The 17,743-nt window shown below is 36.2% G+C and overlaps 1 protein-coding gene across 9 annotated transcripts in view; it reads right to left on the bottom strand.

Annotated features, from left to right (window-relative positions):
* PDE4D (phosphodiesterase 4D) overlaps positions 1 to 17,743 on the bottom strand; it is a 1,430,886-nt gene that overhangs the window by 14,534 nt on the left and 1,398,609 nt on the right. For 8 of the 9 annotated variants that reach the window (XM_078067293.1, XM_078067294.1, XM_078067295.1 and 5 more), the window contains 4 exons: positions 3,873 to 3,966; positions 2,317 to 2,489; positions 1,632 to 1,730; positions 612 to 776 (listed from right to left, as the gene is read on the bottom strand). In XM_078067293.1, the coding sequence (XP_077923419.1) occupies positions 612 to 776; positions 1,632 to 1,730; positions 2,317 to 2,489; positions 3,873 to 3,966 (531 nt within the window). Of the gene's footprint in view, positions 1 to 611; positions 777 to 1,631; positions 1,731 to 2,316; positions 2,490 to 3,872; positions 3,967 to 8,818; positions 9,173 to 17,743 lie in introns of those variants that run through there. The other variant, XM_036077327.2, reaches the window with a different exon arrangement.

The raw sequence follows: 17,743 nt of genomic DNA, 5'->3' as shown, positions 1-17,743 counted from the left end.
GGGGAGTCAGGGCAGGAGGAATAGGGAAGAACCATCCCCACTAGAGACCCACTTACTCAGATGATGAGGTATTAACACAATTTTATGATGAAAACAATCTGAACTATAAAATATATCAGCAAAAGAGAATCTTTCCCCCAAATGATTAAGGAAATCAAATTGTCTTAATAAACATTTAATGGAACAACTTCTTAACATCTGGTAGAATTAAAGATGTGTTTCTTTCTGAAAAATTCCATGAAAAATATCAAAGCATTGTCTCTATTTTATAAATATCATCTGTTGAACTATAAATGTAAAAGGCATCAGGCTAAATTCCAAAAAAACTAAGTGAAACTGAATAAGCCAGATGTACTTTATGGAATGTCCACTAGGTCATTTCAAAGAAGCAGTATCATGAACAGATGAATCCCTAAATCTTTGATCAACTTTCACGGCAAAATTCATCAAAGACTGAACTGTTTATTAATCACAACATTTTTTCCCTATAACTCAACATACTTCCCATGAAGCCATTAATTTTCTGCCCCATACACCCTTCAGTATAGAAGTTTAAGAGATGTTTATGAGTAGCGGGTTAGTGGTCTCAAAGTTTTAGAAACCAGATTTACCTCCAAAGCAGGTGTAGATAACAGCACATGTGTTGACTGGACTACATCTGCAGCATGAATATTGTTGTGGTAGGCCACGTCAGCATGATAATGGTCTTCCAGGGTCATAAGGTATGTAATTAAAGTGTCTACTGGAATTTTAAATGTTTTTAATAAATCCCGTTCCTGTAGGAAAGGAAATCCTCTTAACATTTTGTTTTCACATAAAAATATTTTCCATAGAGTGTGTTAACAGAAAAATCACACCAGTGTCACCTATGGATAACCCAGAAATAGAAATAGCATTCTTGCAGTGTCTAGTGAGGAAAATGGAACCCTTTGAGAATATCCAGGGGCTTTGGGGACAAAGCCAGGGTAGGGCTGTCCTTCTGGGGCCTCACGTGCTTTCCTCAAGAGGTATGGTGTCGGGAATAAGCTGCCAACTGTCAAAGTGTCTGTGTCTGATAATCATGAAGGCAGCTTCAGCCCAGTACCGCTGACTTAGCTAATGGATCACACCAATTGGAACTCAACATTTTCTCTAGGGTTGGAACATGCCATGCTAGTCCCATGTTGTCTACAGCCTCAACTCCTCATTTATATTCTAATCCTGAGCTGGGGCAAAAGCTCAACAGAATGGGAAACTGACATGGTGAAGAGAGCAGTACAAGAAAGAGCAATTGAAGAAATTATATTCTAAGGTTAGTCAGCAAGGGGCTTATTCCTTTTTTAGTTAGTACTCTACTCTCTATGCAAATCAGGTCATGTAGATAATTTTTAAACTCTTGTTTTAATGAATTGCTTTATTTTTCCCACATGACTTCTTGGAATGGAAAAAATAACAAAATTGGTTTAGTTGTCTTTGACCCATACTCCATACTTTGTTATCATTTGTCCCTTGGTAAAGGGGCAAATGAGAAAAAAAGCATCAAAATAAGCAAAAGAGAGTGAATAGTAAAGAAGATAAAACACAAGCACATTTCACAGACTAGACATTATGTCACCCAATAAAGGAAAGGTGATAGAACTTAACCACATTACCTGAAAAATAGTATGCATGATAACAGTCAAAGGCCGGTTACCAGACAGCTCTGCTATTCTGAAAACATGAAGACCCCATTTATTCACATCTTCTAGTTCCTGGGGTTACAGAAAGATTGAAAAAATTAGGAAGCAGAAGTAGAATATAAATCAATGAACACATTCATTTAAATGTTACTGACCTTAATAAAAAGAGTGTTAGGTTTAAAAAAAAAAGATTCATTTTAAATGTAATGGACGCACCCCGTAAATACAGGCAAACTTCTAGGTAAACCCACTTAAATGTACTGAAAACTGAATAGTATGCTTTAACCTAACGCCTTTGACAATACAATGTAGTTATATACTTTGACTATCAATTTCAAAGCATTTCTTCAATAGATAAAATCTATTCATAAAACCTTAACTATTCTTCTGAAACCCAAAAGATATAAAATATTTCTAACTCTTGAAAGTAAAACAATCAAATGGAGATGTAAACACATACACCAAACCACCTGTCTAAGTCCACATATTAATAACACCCAAATAATTTGTAAAGAGCTTTATAAAGTACTTTGCCACCTTTAAAAAAAAAGGACCCCACAAATTAATGAATTAGTCCTTCTACTTAAAAGAGAAAGATTCAAAACTCATTAAAAGGCATCCCAACATATTATAATCATGATCCTTAAAATCATCTTACCTTGGCAAGGACATCCTCTTGTTCAGTTTTAACCCCAAATCTTGGGATGCTTGAATTCGTCAAACTGGAGCTGTGCATCAACTTCTTGACCCCACTGATCTGAGACATTGGCCTTTTCTTTTTCTCCTTTTCCTTCTGAGTTGGAGAAGGAATTTCCACTTCATGTTGCTTATCTGAAGAAATTTAGAAAAGGTTCTACATTTACTGTGAAGTCTACCTGAGTTGTTATTTTTTAATCATAACATCCATAGTTGGACAGGTTTTAATTAATCATGATATGTTCCAGAAAATGTTTCTAAGAAACACTTCTTTTAGAGAAGTTGAGTATTTACAATTTGATATGGGCCTACTATGATACCCTCCAACACAAAATTGAACAAATAAATCCCACTGCAAAATAATTAACATCAAATGTATTCAGTGGTTACTACTTGGATGGAATGCTGTAATAAAATTTTTTTTTGCAAGACTTATGATAGCAGACTTGGAAAAAGCAAAACATATTGGTTATTTCCACTGTTCATCAACTCTGTCCCTGTTTGAAATTCACTTAGTGGCTTGGAAACTGCTCTTGCCACCTAAGGATTCCAGTTTTAATACCTATTTTGAAAAGGAAGGAACTTCATACACAAATATAAAAACAGCACTGGGTGAACCTAAAGGCTTACTGAAATGGGTCATAATGTAAGAATACAAACAGTATATTTGAATGACTTACATTGTTTCTGCTATTTTATATTTTCTGTGCTATAGTGAGATAATGGTTATGATGTAACAAGGGGAGCACAGGAAATTTCCAGTATCATCTGATAAGTAACTGTCAGATTCGTTGTTTTCAAATAAAAGACATTAGATGCCTCAGTGTTTTCATCAACTATTTCAAGGCAGTGAGCTCCTCTAACTCATCCTTGCACATAGCGTGTGTTCAATAAATGTTTCTTTAGTGAGAGTGCTAATTAAGAGATTACAGCAATTTTGAAAATAAATTCAAATCAAGGATATGTTCACATTATTGACTTTCACTAAACGAATTTTCTTCCCGTGGATGGGGGGTGGGGTGGTGTCCCAGTACACCACACTGTCAACTATTATTATCAGCAAGCTTTTCTTTAGTTGTATTATATCTGCCTCATCAGTCTACCAGGCTTGGTGTTCATTAGACTATAACTCATTATGGCAGGTACCATTTCTAATTTATCATTAACAAATGCCCAGCAATGTCTGGAATTTAACAAGAATTTGTTGAATGCATGCATAGATCTCTCTGTAAAACACATTTTATGGTTTACTGCTTTGGAAAAACTGGCAACCTACAACTTGAATCCATAGAATCCCTAAAGTCCTGAATAAAACTAAAAGATAAAAAAATGTATTTTGTCACCTTAGATTCCAAAGCTTAGAGGTTTAGATACTCAAATTATTAATCAGATGAATGAAAACAAATGGAATTCCTAATACTCGTTTGGTTTCCAAAATGAGTTGGTGCCCCAATCCACCTCCAAAAACAAACAACTCAAAAGAAAACTTTAAAATTGCATTTAAATTATTATTCTCACCTAAGAATGTGTTTGATATATACTCTGACACTTGATTTCCAGACCGACTCATTTCAGAGAGATGGGTGAGCTCCCGATTAAGCATCCTTTTAAACTGAAAAACAGAAAAACAAAATGAAGTAACATAAGAGGAAAATGTAATTGAGGTAACATGAGCATACTGTAAGATAGAGAAAACATGCCCAAGAATTTTTAAATTGTCCTGACAGTTTAGATCAGTGAAATCCAATAGAACTTTCTATAATGTTGGAAAGTTCTAGAATCTGAGCTGTCCATTAGTATAGCCACATGGGGCTCCCTGCTGAGCAGGGAGCCTGCTTCTCCCTCTCCCACTCCCCCTGCTTGTGTTCCCTCTCTCACTGTCTCTCTCTGTCAAAAAATAAATAAAATCTTAAAAAAAAAAAATGGAATTAACTTATAATCATCACATGGCATTACCCAAATCCAAGATTCTCCAGGACTTTATGCTTTTCCATCTATCAGCTGTATGTTACTATGTTTTCTTTTGATTCCCAAAATAGCCCAGATGGCCCTTTAACTTAAGTATGCTTTAATATTTCTCTTAATATACAGAAACAATAATTTTTTCTATTACATAGATTACTATTAGATACTTGATCAAAAAGGTCAAACACATTTTACTCTAATGTTCAGTAGCCTTTAGAATTTGAAATTTCACCATAAATTCTCATTTGAGTCTGGGGAAAAGAGAGTAGCGAATTTACCATTTAGTAATGTTTGAAATGTAATTCTAACTCAGTATTTAGTTTATTAGAATTTAAGAAAAAATCTTGCTTCTCTGGATAATTCATACCAAGGTGTCCTCATTCAAGATGATTTGGCAAATCACTTCTAAAGGCAATCTTATTGACCATTTAGATTAGGTACAGGAATTTATCACAAAAGTACTGAGGGAGATCAATAAAAACATTTCAACAAATTGCTGGGTGTAAGAAATGTGTATTAGCATTCTCTTGTAGCCAAAACTGAAGAACTGGCCATAACCAATATTAATTTTTCTGGTTGTTAATTTATAGGTCTAGGGAGTTTATTCTTGAACTCAGGAACATAAAGTTCATTTTTTTTGGTTCATGTATTTCTTTCAATAACTTTTCTCTGATTATAAAGTGCATACATGACAGAGAAAATCTAAAAAGCTATATAGAAAAAATTAGAAATCGTGTATGTCCCCATTGTTCAGAGATAACCACAGATAATTACCTATTTTTCCATCTATGTCTTTTTTCCCAACATTTACTTGTATATATCTTAAATTGGCATCATGCAGTATACAAAACATAGGCTGCTGCTTGTTTCCACTCAGCATTATACATTATGATCTGCTGGGAAAAATCTGGGCCTCCTAAGAATATTCATGAAGACCTTTGTAATAGTGTTCAAAACATTTTCTGTCCATTTTTCATAAAGTTATATTGAGTTAAGTTATAAGCTATTAACTAATTAAATGAGCTAATAGAAAGCATCTTGTCTTCTGCCGGGCACACAGTAGGTGCTTAACACTGAGCTCCTTCTACCTCCCAGTTCCCTGGGCCTTTTATAGTGACAGCTGATTTTTATAATTGCAGGACAAACAGATGGAAGATCTGACTAGTTATGCCCACAAAAAAATACATATATAAACATCTAGCTCCCCTACCCATTCTAAAAAGTAATTTAGGGTATTATTCACATAGCAGATGATAACCATGCTTCAAAAATATAACAAAAAATACAATGAGCAAAGCCCAAAGGTAAGTAAATCCTTGCTTAACAAATGAAGTTTACTCTTGGAAAAATCTATTCTTTAGGCAAAACAAAATCAAAAGAGACTCTGCTAAACATTTAAAACATATACTGAGTGAATATCTCTTTGACCTGTAAATGTCTGTGCTATGAATTACAAGTTGCCAGTAAGAACAGCCTGCTCATGACAGTGTGTTCTGGGGAGGGGCGGGCATGCGAGGCAGGGCTTCCAGCCGCTCCTAGCCCTTCCTCAGTCTATTCAGCAGCTGCTGTCCACCTGCCCTCCGTGCATTTCTCTCCATGTAACTAAAAAATGATGTAAGCTGGGGGGTAGGGGAGGGTGCAACTGGAAAAGTTAGATAGGGACCCAGTTTTTCCATAACACTACCTTCTAAATTGGAAGCAACCTAGTATGAGGAATATGTTGCCATATGCTCAGCAGAAAAAATTACATGGTACCTGCAGATACGCAACACAAATTACTGGATTCTCTGGAATAACATAAATAATGAACTGTAATTTTCCTGGCAGTTCGTTTATATAATCCCTCAAAATAGCCAGTCAATAGAGATAACTAAGGCAAAAAAAGCCAGTGCAAGGAAATCTATTCTACAGACTGATAAATTACAGGTTGCATATGCACTGACTGTTTCTGCACATATACATCTATTCCCAGGCTACGCTTATGCTGTTCAAAACCCAGAAGTGTGGGGTGGAGAAACCCTTCAGCGCACACCTATATCCTTGCCAAGGTTAAGGTTTGTCAGGTGCTCTAAGGAAGGCAACATTTCCTCTTAACATGATTAGAAGAGACAGTATTTTCAGCAGTCCTCTTTCTTCCCAAGGGAAAGGCCGTGGGAGATTTCTTAAAGACAATTTTCAGAGTCAATTAAGTTATAACATAAGAGCATTTTCTAAAAGGAGTTAAAATTGCTTCCCTTTTTTGCTGTTGATATAAAACTTTCAGGGAAGCTAAATTAATAACCATAAAGATTACCATCAGGGCTTTCTCAACTGGTCTTACAGTACGATTTTGGAGTATAGAGCTGGCTGTACTAAAGAACAAGACACGAAACAATTCAACAATCATTTTAAAATGTAAGTGGAGTTTCTCTCATTTAAGATGACTACATACCATTTATTAGGATAACTACAAAAAATTATCCTGAGAGGAAAATGATTAGAAAAGGTAATAAAATGTGTTTTTCCTAGAACATTGCTACAGTCCTCAATTTATAGATTTAGAAGAGATACAATACAGAACTGATTAAAAAAAAAAAACTGGTTGCAAGATGCAGAACAATTTAATTGAGCATTTAGATATTTTAAAAAGTGACCTCTAAATATTTTCTGTTGATGAGTTATTCTGATTGCTTTTGGTCTAAACAGTATGAAATAATAGATGGAATTACTGTTCCAACAATGACAAAAAGAGGACGATTTAAGTGAATGCTTTCAAATCCTTTGTTCTCATCATGCATCAGAATGTCTGCGTGCAGCATGTAAAGCATAAAGAAAAGTGAAAATGCAGTTGAAATAAATTCTGTATTTTGCTTTTTAAACTCCCATTTTCCAATTTATGTTCTACATTTAAGACTGTTGAGGAAGCAAAATTTAATAATAAAATAAAGTTAGAGTATTCTTAAATACAATCCCTGTATGCCAATGTCCTGGGTACATTTTATATTCTCCTAGTATATAATTAAGAAGGTGGTAAAGGTCAAACACTAAGAAAATCCTTACCCCGCCCCACCCCTGACCCCAGCCAATATTCTGCTAAAAATCATTTGAATATGCTGCATTGTGATATATTACAAGTTTGGTAGATATCAGCATTAAAAGCTAAAATAAATACTGCATTGGCTGTATAAAAATAAATCTGTCAAAATGCATAACACTAAATATATTTATATTTGCCCTTCTTAGGTGTTTTTAGCAGTATACTATTAAGACATAAACAAGGCTGGCCAGCAACAATTTTCCTCAAAAATAAAAGCTCTACAATTCCTTATTTAGATTCTTGGAAGTATTGTTCATAATCATAATACAAATATGAAGCCCTTCAAAAACATACAAAAAGTGAGCGGTCTAAAAGCTAAGAGATGAATTCTAGGGAGATTATGGGATTTTCCTTTATTACTTACTATACTTTTCTGTACTAAAAAAAATTTTTAAGCAAAAAATGGCTAACAAAATTCAAATAATGGAAGTCTGTATATTTCAAAAACAATTAAAAAAATTGGGGCCATCCATTAACTTAAAACAAAGTGGGGAATCATGACTCCTTGGACAACTAAAACTGAAATAAGTTTTCTTAGAATGTGAGAAAATCTCACAGCAAAGAGGATATTTTCCTCTACAAAGAAACAAAGAAAATGAAAAATATTTCAGTCTGCGAGTCCTTAAAGTAATGGGAAAGGATTCTTAAAAATTATGTTTTTGATTGGCTCAAATGTTCAAGAATAGATTTCAAGTTCTGAAGTGATGCTTCATTTAGGACTGAAGAAGGTTTCTCTACCTCCTGCTTCTCTTACGGAGATCAGATCGCCAGGCTAGCATTACCATGAGGCATGCAAGAGGCTTGCCAAGCGGAACAGAATCTTAGTAAATTCAGTGAATTACTTCATTTCCTGAGATTAACAAAAGTAGCAGTATCAGATGAACTTATATATTTCTTTCAGTTTTACAAATAGATAATCAGGTTTTCATTTTAATAATATATCACTTAAATAGTCAAGTAATGTCAATTTTTAATGTCATCTAGAGCTTTCTATCCAAAGATGAAAAAAAATACCCATCAGGTTAAAGTGGTATAGATTTTTAGAGTCACAAATTAATTTTCATAAACTTTAAAAGGTGCTACATATGAACTGGAACCCATACATCAGTGCAAGTAATTGGGCCCAATAATTTATTTCCAATGATTTTGTTTGATTACCTTGATATTAAAAAGCACAACTCAAATCTATACCCTATGACAAAAAGAAGAACCACTGCACATTAAAAAGCTATTTTAACATGCAAACTACAACTAATAAAAGTTATAAATTTTCTCCTTATCTTGACCACTAAAAACACATATTTCTTTTGCAGTTCACATCTAAGGAAAAAATAAAAGACTGCTTACAAAGGTTGACTCCATTGTAATTTATTAAAACTATCAGTTATGTAATCAGAACAATTAGGAGCTAAATAAATCTTACCTTAATGTAGCCCCAAGACACTGACAGTAAATAGTTTGCTTCAGGCATTTTTGATTGATTATATAAAGAGACAGTAAGTTCTAAAACATGTATATCTTCAAAAGCTTGATACTTTTAACAATATCCGCAAGCCAGAGTGTGGGTTTTTAAAGATTTTTGGTAATTAAGTATACACAAGAAAGCCTTGCATTAGATCCCATCTAGCCGTCTTTCCATTGAACACATGCCATTTGTAAAACTCCAGAATGGAACAGAATTCTACAACTATTCTGAATAAAGAAAATTCATGTGATAAAGAAATATCTAACGACCTAAGGGTCTGCATCTTTTTCTTCCTGAGCTCCAGGGCTTAATGAATAATGTATGTCAAGATGCTTAGCTGCAAGAAAGACTAGTTCTGTCAAAAGCTACCAAATAAGGAACTGCAGGGAAGCCAGGAAGAGTGACAAGAAACCCCTCCCATAAAAGCCCAACTATGCACCAATCACACTCCATCACTGGGTCTACCAGGGTGGGGGGGTGTGTGGACTCAGAGCAGGCTGTGTCGTGATTGGTTGGCGGGGGCGAACCTCTGGGGAGGAGGTTTTCCTCCTCACCTCTGGTAAACGCCATTTAATAATGGTATCCCTACAGCTGAGGCTGCCGAGTAAAAAGATGAATGGGGTTTCCCGCTCGCAGATGATGAATAACGACCACAAAACTCTTCAAAATTCACAGTTCATTCTTAAATAAGGATTGCCAATCTTTTTGGAGTCCTTCCTATGAGTTTTATTATTCTCTGACTTCTCTTCCTTCAAAATAAAAGCTGCTTTGAAAAGGGCCATTAGGCATTTTAACTGCCTCCCTCTCTCCAGTCCAAAGCAAGGAGCTTCCCTGGTGACACAGATATAACCAAAGGTTTCCCTCTGCCTAACATAAAAGCATAGTGTGATTATAAAATACAATCAACGTCCAGAATTGACAAATGGGAAGGATACATTTCCTCACCTGTGTGTGTGGCTGTTCTCAGCTCTTTTTGTTTCTATTGTTACATGTAGCTGAGCTCCACAACCTTAAAAATCTAAGGGTGGGTACGATTTATAATAATTCTGATTGCTAAAGCACTGTGTATGGTTAAAGAATGCAGAGTTCTGAGTACAGATTTTAAAATCTGTATTTTGACCAAAAGAGAACATTTTTATGATTGCACACGAAGTTAAGAAAGGTATTAACAGTGGCTCTTGGAGGAATATAGCATTAAGCTCCAGTAATCAGGCCTTTTGAAGGAGAGTTAAATAAGAAATCTAAATTTCTTAAAGAAAAACAATCTTTTCTTTTTGGTTTGGGGCAGTGTCATTCTTTAACTTGTATACTAAAGACTTGTGGATAAAAAAATGAGGGAAGTCTAGCTTTTACTCTATTTTAACATAAAATTCTGTCCCTTTCTTCCTCATCTCCATCTCAAAGCATTTAACTGCTTTGTGCTTCTGTGCCTTGCTAATATTGTTACTTTTCAGTTTTACTGCTTTTGCTCTGTTTTAGATAGTACACACATCAGAAACATCCATATAATACTCTTCCTCTTTGAATCTGTAATGGTCCTTTGCTTGCAAAGTCTTCAGGGGCAGTTCACACCTATTGTGTTAATTTCCTAAATTCCTCTTAATCCCTTACAAAAGAAAAAACTAACCCCCAAAAAGGCCACTAAAACTTCCTCCAGAAGAATACAAAAAGGTCCTCCTCTTTCCTAGTCTTTCATTCTCCTTCACTGCTCACAAGTGTTCAACAATGTACTCTCTCCACTCTCCTTCAATTGCAGCATCCTCAACTGCTCTGCCTTTCTCCCCACTTCTCTGACCATGCCTTCTTTGCCTTCTTCTATTCATCCTCTAACTTGGGATACCCACAAGACTCTGTCCTGGGTCACACTCTTCGATGACTACTTCTAACATGAACTGCAGCACCATATTTCCAAATGACTAAGGTTCCCTCCCCTGTCAAATGCCCTGCCACTCATCACAGACTTTTTCAAAATCGATGGATCCATTTATCTATTTAAAGTAGTTCTTACTATAACTACTCCCATTTCAGTCAGTGGGCTGATATTTCTCCCAGTATCACAGACTGAAATCTGTGACTCCTTGTTACCATTCAATAGGCATTTCATGTGAGTCAGCCACCATTAGATGTTTAATATAAATCATCTAACTGGATCCTTGAATAACCCTAATGTATTCCCCATCTATATCACCTTCCCTCCTTCACCAACTTTATTATCATGTTTTATCTTTTATAAAATGCTTTTTCATTTACTGTTCCTTCTCATCCCCACTCCCATCATCTAAATCCAAGGGCTGAACGCCTGTGAGAAATGGGAAGCATCTTCAATATCAAATCCTCTAATCTCATCTCCACATGAGAGAGAGAGACAAAGTGATTTTCCCAAGTTCACCCAGGTTCCAAGTACAGAGGCTTGAGTTCAAATCCTTTAGTGCACATTCTTTAACAAATAATCTCACCTTTTAGTGTTCTGGTTTCCTCATCTGTAAAATTGGGTTATTATGGTAGCTAGTCTCCAAAGATGCCTACTAATGAGCCATCCAGCCCTACATTGAATCTGAGCTGGCTTGTACAACCAATAAGTAGTGCTGTCACAAGAAATGGAGGCTGTCAGAAGAAGTCTTGAAGCTTTCACCTTGGTTGCCTTGAATGCACTATTAGGATTCTGGAGCCACCCTGTTAGTAAGTCTGACTATTCTAAGATTGCCACGCTATGAGAAAGCCCAGGCTAACATCACAGAGAGGCTGCCGAGAGAGTGGGGGTAAGGAGAGAGAGACAGGAAGAGCAGATGTGTGCCTGGACAATCTCTAGCTATGCCAGCCATCCTAGCCCAGAGCCAAGACCTGACAGTGAAGAGGCCATCTTAGTCATCCCGACAGGGGAGCCTTTAGATGACTCCAGCCCCAGCTGCCAAATGACTAAAGCCACATGAGGGACTTGAAGTGAGAATGTCTAAGCAAGCCCAGTTAGCCCATGAAACAATTTAAAAAAATAGCAAGTTGATATTTTAAGCCACTAAGTTTGAAGTGATTTGTTTAATAGCAATAAATAACTAGAACAGTTATTATGAGGATTAAATGAGATGATATATGCAAAGCACTTAAAACAACATCTGGTACATAGTGACAAATAGGTATTAGGTGATGATGATGATCATGATGATGATGAGAACAATGATGTGGATTATGATAACTATTCCATTATGGTGACCAGATTTTTTAACTCCCAGGCTTATCCTGTGTGTGTATGTGTGTGTGTGTGTGTGTGTGTGTGTGTAAGTTATCATGTTTTCTTTTAACTGCATCACATCATTATGCATCTTAGACCCAAAACACAATACTTGCTTCTTAGCTCATCTTCTTTGGCTTTTCTCCTTCTAATCCCATTCTTATCTCTGCTGCCAGGCCAAGTTTTCTCAAATCCAGCCTCAGCCTGCCACTCCAAAGCTATTACCTAACAACTTGGCATCACCTGCCTCATCACATCCATATTCCTCTGTGAGCCCCAGACTGACAACCTCTGACCCTAATCCCCAACTCCAAGCCCATCTCCAGCTGCTCTTTACACTCACGCTCCGTTACTGAAAGGCTAGTATTCCACCCAGCTCTACGATTTAGCCAACAGTCCTATTTCTATTTTTACTTTCACTGAATTCACTGTCTAGAATACCCTCTTTCTTCTACTCCTGCTCCTTCAAGCTGGTTTTTCATAAAAAGTCAGATTTAAATCATTCAAAATACATCTCAAGACCAAATTATCTCAGCCCCTCTCCAAGCTTTATTTTGCATTCACTCCTTTATTTAATAAATACTTATTAAGCTCCTACTGTGTGCCAGGCTCTGTCCTGGATAATGAGGACACAGCAGTGAACAAAGGGAAGGTTTTTCACCTGTGGCTTACATTCAACAACTGAGTCAGCAAAAATATACTATGTCATGTAGTGAAAAATTCAATGGGGGATAAAGAAAGGATAAGGAGGCTTTGGCATGTTAGCGATGGAGGTTCCTGTGGTATAAAATGGTCAGGGAGAGCCTCTTTGATGAGATGACATATGCTCAGAGATCTGGAGAAAGAGAGGGAGCAAGTCACGTGACTATCCAGGGCAGTGGAAAAAGGGGAGTCCAGTGAGGGGAACACCAACACCAAAAGCCCTGAGAGGGGAGCATGCTTGGTGTGCTTCCAAAGAACAAGGTGTGTCATACAATGTCATTTACATCCAAATGATGCTTTCTATCCATCCATCAATTTTATTCTTTGACTAACTCCAAACTAAGTTCCTTCTTTCTTTTTATAACAAATATATTTATCCTGATTAAAAAATTCCTACTTTTCTAACATACGCACTTCACTAAATACATCCATACATACTAAATAATCCCTATATAGACACTTTAAAAAACCCATATAGTGGCTTATCAGTAACATAAAGGAAAAATAAAAGTAATTATATTACACACTGCAAAATATAAATGCGTGTACACAAGAACACTAAAAAGAAAAAGTAGTCAAAAGCTGAGATCTTACTATCACTTACTAACTGTGTGACCTTGACAAAGTTATCTAAACTTTCTCACTTTACTTCATCTTCAGTTTACTCATCTGGAAAATGAGAATAATAATAGCATCTACCTTACAAGTTGTTGTAAGAAAAAGCTGGTACATACATGTAAAGCACTTAGAACAGTAAGTGCTTTGCAAGTGTTTGCTCTGCTTCCTCTGATACGGAAAATTACGATGAAATGTGACAGCAACAGGGAAATGAATACACGAGTACTGTATTAGAAAGACAATCTTTTTCCAAAATGGTGAATGACTCTTGAAAGGTCTCAGATGTAACAAAGAACAATTCTCCTTTAGTATACACTGTGGTTACATTACTGAAAAAGTAAGTGTGGATTAAAATCATGTAAAAAATATTTTGTTTTTATATATAAAAAGTAGTTGTGTTCTAGGCTCAGATAATTGTAAGTGACTATTTCACCTGCTTGAATGGTTTATTGGGACCCAGAACAATGCCTCCTTGCTGAAGGACTATCCCATGTATTCCAGGACACCTAGCCCCCCTGGCTTCTGTCCATGAAATGCCAGCAGGACTCCCCAGTTCAGTGCACCCTGAAATTGCCTAAATGTTCGCCAGTGTTAAGAATCACTGTTCCAGTTACTTCAACTGCCTTGAACTCTGCCTCCTCAACCAGGGTAGAGGATCTTTTGGGCAAAAAAGATACCTAATTCTTTATCTTTTCCAAAATAATTAATGGACCACAGGCACAAAAGATTCAACTGTAAACCCCTAATCTGCTGTAGTAGAGGAGATAACAGTAATGATATTAGTAGTAGCAATAATTACAGTAACGTCAAGTAAAATGTACTAAAGACAGTTTCCATATTTCTAGTTAATAAGAAATCTTTTTTTTAAGATTTTATTTTATTTATTTATTTATTTATTTGAGAGTGAGTGAGAACAAGCAGGGGAGAGGCAGAGGGAGAAGCAGACTCCCCGCTGAAGAGGGAGCCCATTGCAGGGGCTTGGTCCCAGGACCCCGGGATCATGACCTGGGCCGAAGGCAGACAGTTAACTGACTGAGCCACCCAGGCACCCCTGAAATCTTTCTTAAGCTCTGAGCTAAGTTAAAATTCATTTCATTTTCCTCATTATCAGAGACCAACTAGAAGCTCCTTCCCTTTGCTACAATAGTAGCCGATGGCAGAAAGAATCTGGACAACCCAGAGGAGAAATCTGGACGGGGCCAGAGAAATATAATTCTTAGAATGAGACTTAGCTTCTGACAATTTTAAAGGGGAAACCGGAATCTGTTAAAGCATTTGTTAAGACCTACTATGCACCAAGAGCTTTATATACCTTAATGCTAACCTTTGCAACATGCTGGTAAGATAGCTATTATCCCCACTTTAAGGTGAAAAGACAGATAGATACTCTTAAAAATTCGATAACCTGCCCAGTATATGACAAGGGCTGACAGCCAGGCCAGGACTCTTTTAGTCTTTGCTCTTTATAGTGTTATGAGTCGGTCATCATATAATTAGGTGTTTGCAAATTCCTTGATAAACTGTATGAATTTAGGAGTGGACTCATTTATCCTCAATCTTTTTTTGAGCCCCAATGTGGGGCTCAAACTCATGACCCTGAGATCAAGAGCTGCATGCTCTTCCAACCGAGCCAACCAGGCATCTCACTTTATCCTTAATCTTTGTGCTGATTTACAATGTCCTGAATTAAAGAACCACTGATCCTATTCCTGTGGTCAGATCTCTGGACAGCATGGTTCCTACTAACTAGTGAAGTCAGGAAGCTTGTGCCCAAAGACAGGCAGCCTCCCCTGATAAGGAGAGCTCCTGACATGTGGGACAGTGACACTTAGATGTGGGTGTGTTCCATGAACGTGACACAGATGCTCTCACACACAGCTAGAAGCCATATTTCCTGACTGGTAGTCTGCTGTGTTCAAACACCCAAATATGTGCATGTACTCAAATTAAAAAAAAATATATATATAATTTCCTTCAGCATTTAGTTCTCTTTTTCTGTCTTCTCCTAAAAATACTCCTCAAAATCTTTAGATACCACTCCTCTTTATTCTTCATTTTCTCAGTTCTTAAATGAGACACCAAGCAATCAAACTTTATGTATCTTAGGATATTTCAGGATACTTAAAATTCTGCTGATGGAGTTGAGGTTTTGATATATTAACCACTGCTGGAGTTAGGGACTTTACAACAGATGTTAAGACAGGTTGAGATATATTTTTGATTAGGGAAAAAGAAAAACAGACAAACTAAACTATGAGGAAACTGAGTCTCAGAAGTCAAAGTATCTTATCCAAGGTCACAAAGCCAAGTTGCAGAGCCGGGATTTAAACCACATTGTCCGGCTACAGAGTACTCTAAATTGCCAAAAAATATTTCAGGCATTAATCTATACAGTTATCCTAGAGCCTATAAACAACATGTCTATTAACATAATAAATTCTAAGCTGTACATATTACAGTTTGAAATATTAAAGAAATATTATTTAAAGTAAGTGTATTAATGACTCTTAGATTTCTACAACCTAAGGGATCTTCCTGACAATACCACTGTTTTCAGTAGGACTAATACTTTTGGAAAATATTTTATTTTATAATCAATCTATATTTATTTTACATTTTCTACTTAGGATCAAAGTTCTGGGAATTGTCGTTAATCAAGAAGCTAATCTGTGTAAAGTGGGCTGCCACACATCCAATACTGTTCTGCTTAACATATGCAAATCTAGTTACTAAATGCCCCCTGAAGAATTCTGAGGCAAGAGGAAACTTCAAATATTAAATACAATAAATACAACACACCAGTGTTTCAAAAATCACTGTGTTCCTTTGCTTTCCCTACAAAAATCATTATAGAGGCAGGCAATAATCCAGAATTAATCTATAACCTATGTTTTAAGTAACAGAATTTTAAATCTATTTTTACATTATAAAATTATACTTTCTTTGATTAATGCTAATATTACAAAAACCACCTTATAAATCCACTAAATCTGTTTGTGTTTACTGCCCTCTAGTGATGATGGATCCAAACACAATTTAAGGAACTGCTCTGTTCTAAGAGTCGTCACATTTCAGAAAACAAGAACATATCTTACAAATATTATGGAAGCTTGAGATTAAGAGGAACTACAGCTTGATTTTTTTTTTTTTAAAGATTTTATTTATTTATTTGACAGAGAGATAGAGAGAGAACACAAGTAGGCAGAGGGAGAGGGAGAAGCAGGCTCCCGCAGAGCAGGGAGCCCGATGCGGGACTCGATCCCAGGACCCTGGGATCATGACCTGAGCCGAAGGCAGCCGCTTAACCGACTGAGCCACCCAGGCGCCCCAGCTTGATTTTTAAAAACAAAATCATCATCCAAAAAGGCTAAGGATCATTCTCCAATTAACCTGGCTTGAGAATTTTCACCAAAAAAGTTTCATTTAAGAACCACCTCTAACATTTACTAAAAAAGGAAGTTCCAATATAAGAAACTTTATTTTTGTTGAGAGGTACTCTGAGGCTGAAAGAACATCAAACTGATCCGATGATAACTGTACTTAAATTTTGCTTCTACATGGTCTCTTTCGCGTGGCGTTCTATAATTACTGATACAGTTTGAATCATATACACTTGGTAGAAAATTTTCTATGTCCACAACTACTGAGTAAATCCAGCTGAAACCCCTACTGCCACCACCAGCCACCATCATTATCACATCCACCAAGGATTTTTGTTTCAATGAAGAATAATTAAGGCGATGAATGGGTGCACAAATCTCACATAAATGAAGCCTCCAAACAAAAAAATCTTGTATAAATATAGACTTTCTACTTACAGGGAAAATTAGGACTCCCAATTCACTTAAACTGTTCTAAGTTAATACCAATTTTCCATGCTTATGATGGCCACGATAATCACCATATTTACTAATATTGCTTCTGTACTTCTTGGTGTGCTTTGTGAAAATAATTTAAACAGAGAATACCTGTCTCCTAAAGCAATAATAAAAAAAGCAAATAGGCAGATTTCTGGAAATACGTATTTGATCCTTTATGTACACCACTTTTATTGTGGATCTTAAAGTAATTTTAAGTTATAAAACTTGGGCTATATTATATATTCCTTTCAACAAATAGCACTTAAACACATGGATGTCCATTCACAAAAAAAATGAACTTCCACCTTTACTTTGCACCATATTAGTATACATCTACTCAAAATGGATCCTAGAACTAAATGTGAAACCTGAAACTATACAACTTCTAGTAGAAAATTCAGTAGAAAATATTTGTGATCGTGGATTGGCAAAGATTTCTTAGAACACAAAAAAGCATGACACATAAAAGACAAGAAT

Source organism: Halichoerus grypus, chromosome 2, assembly GCF_964656455.1.
Source record: "Halichoerus grypus chromosome 2, mHalGry1.hap1.1, whole genome shotgun sequence".
Taxonomy (NCBI): domain Eukaryota; kingdom Metazoa; phylum Chordata; class Mammalia; order Carnivora; family Phocidae; genus Halichoerus; species Halichoerus grypus.
Note: the sequence above shows the minus strand (reverse complement) of the source record. Positions and strands in the feature narration are given on the sequence as shown.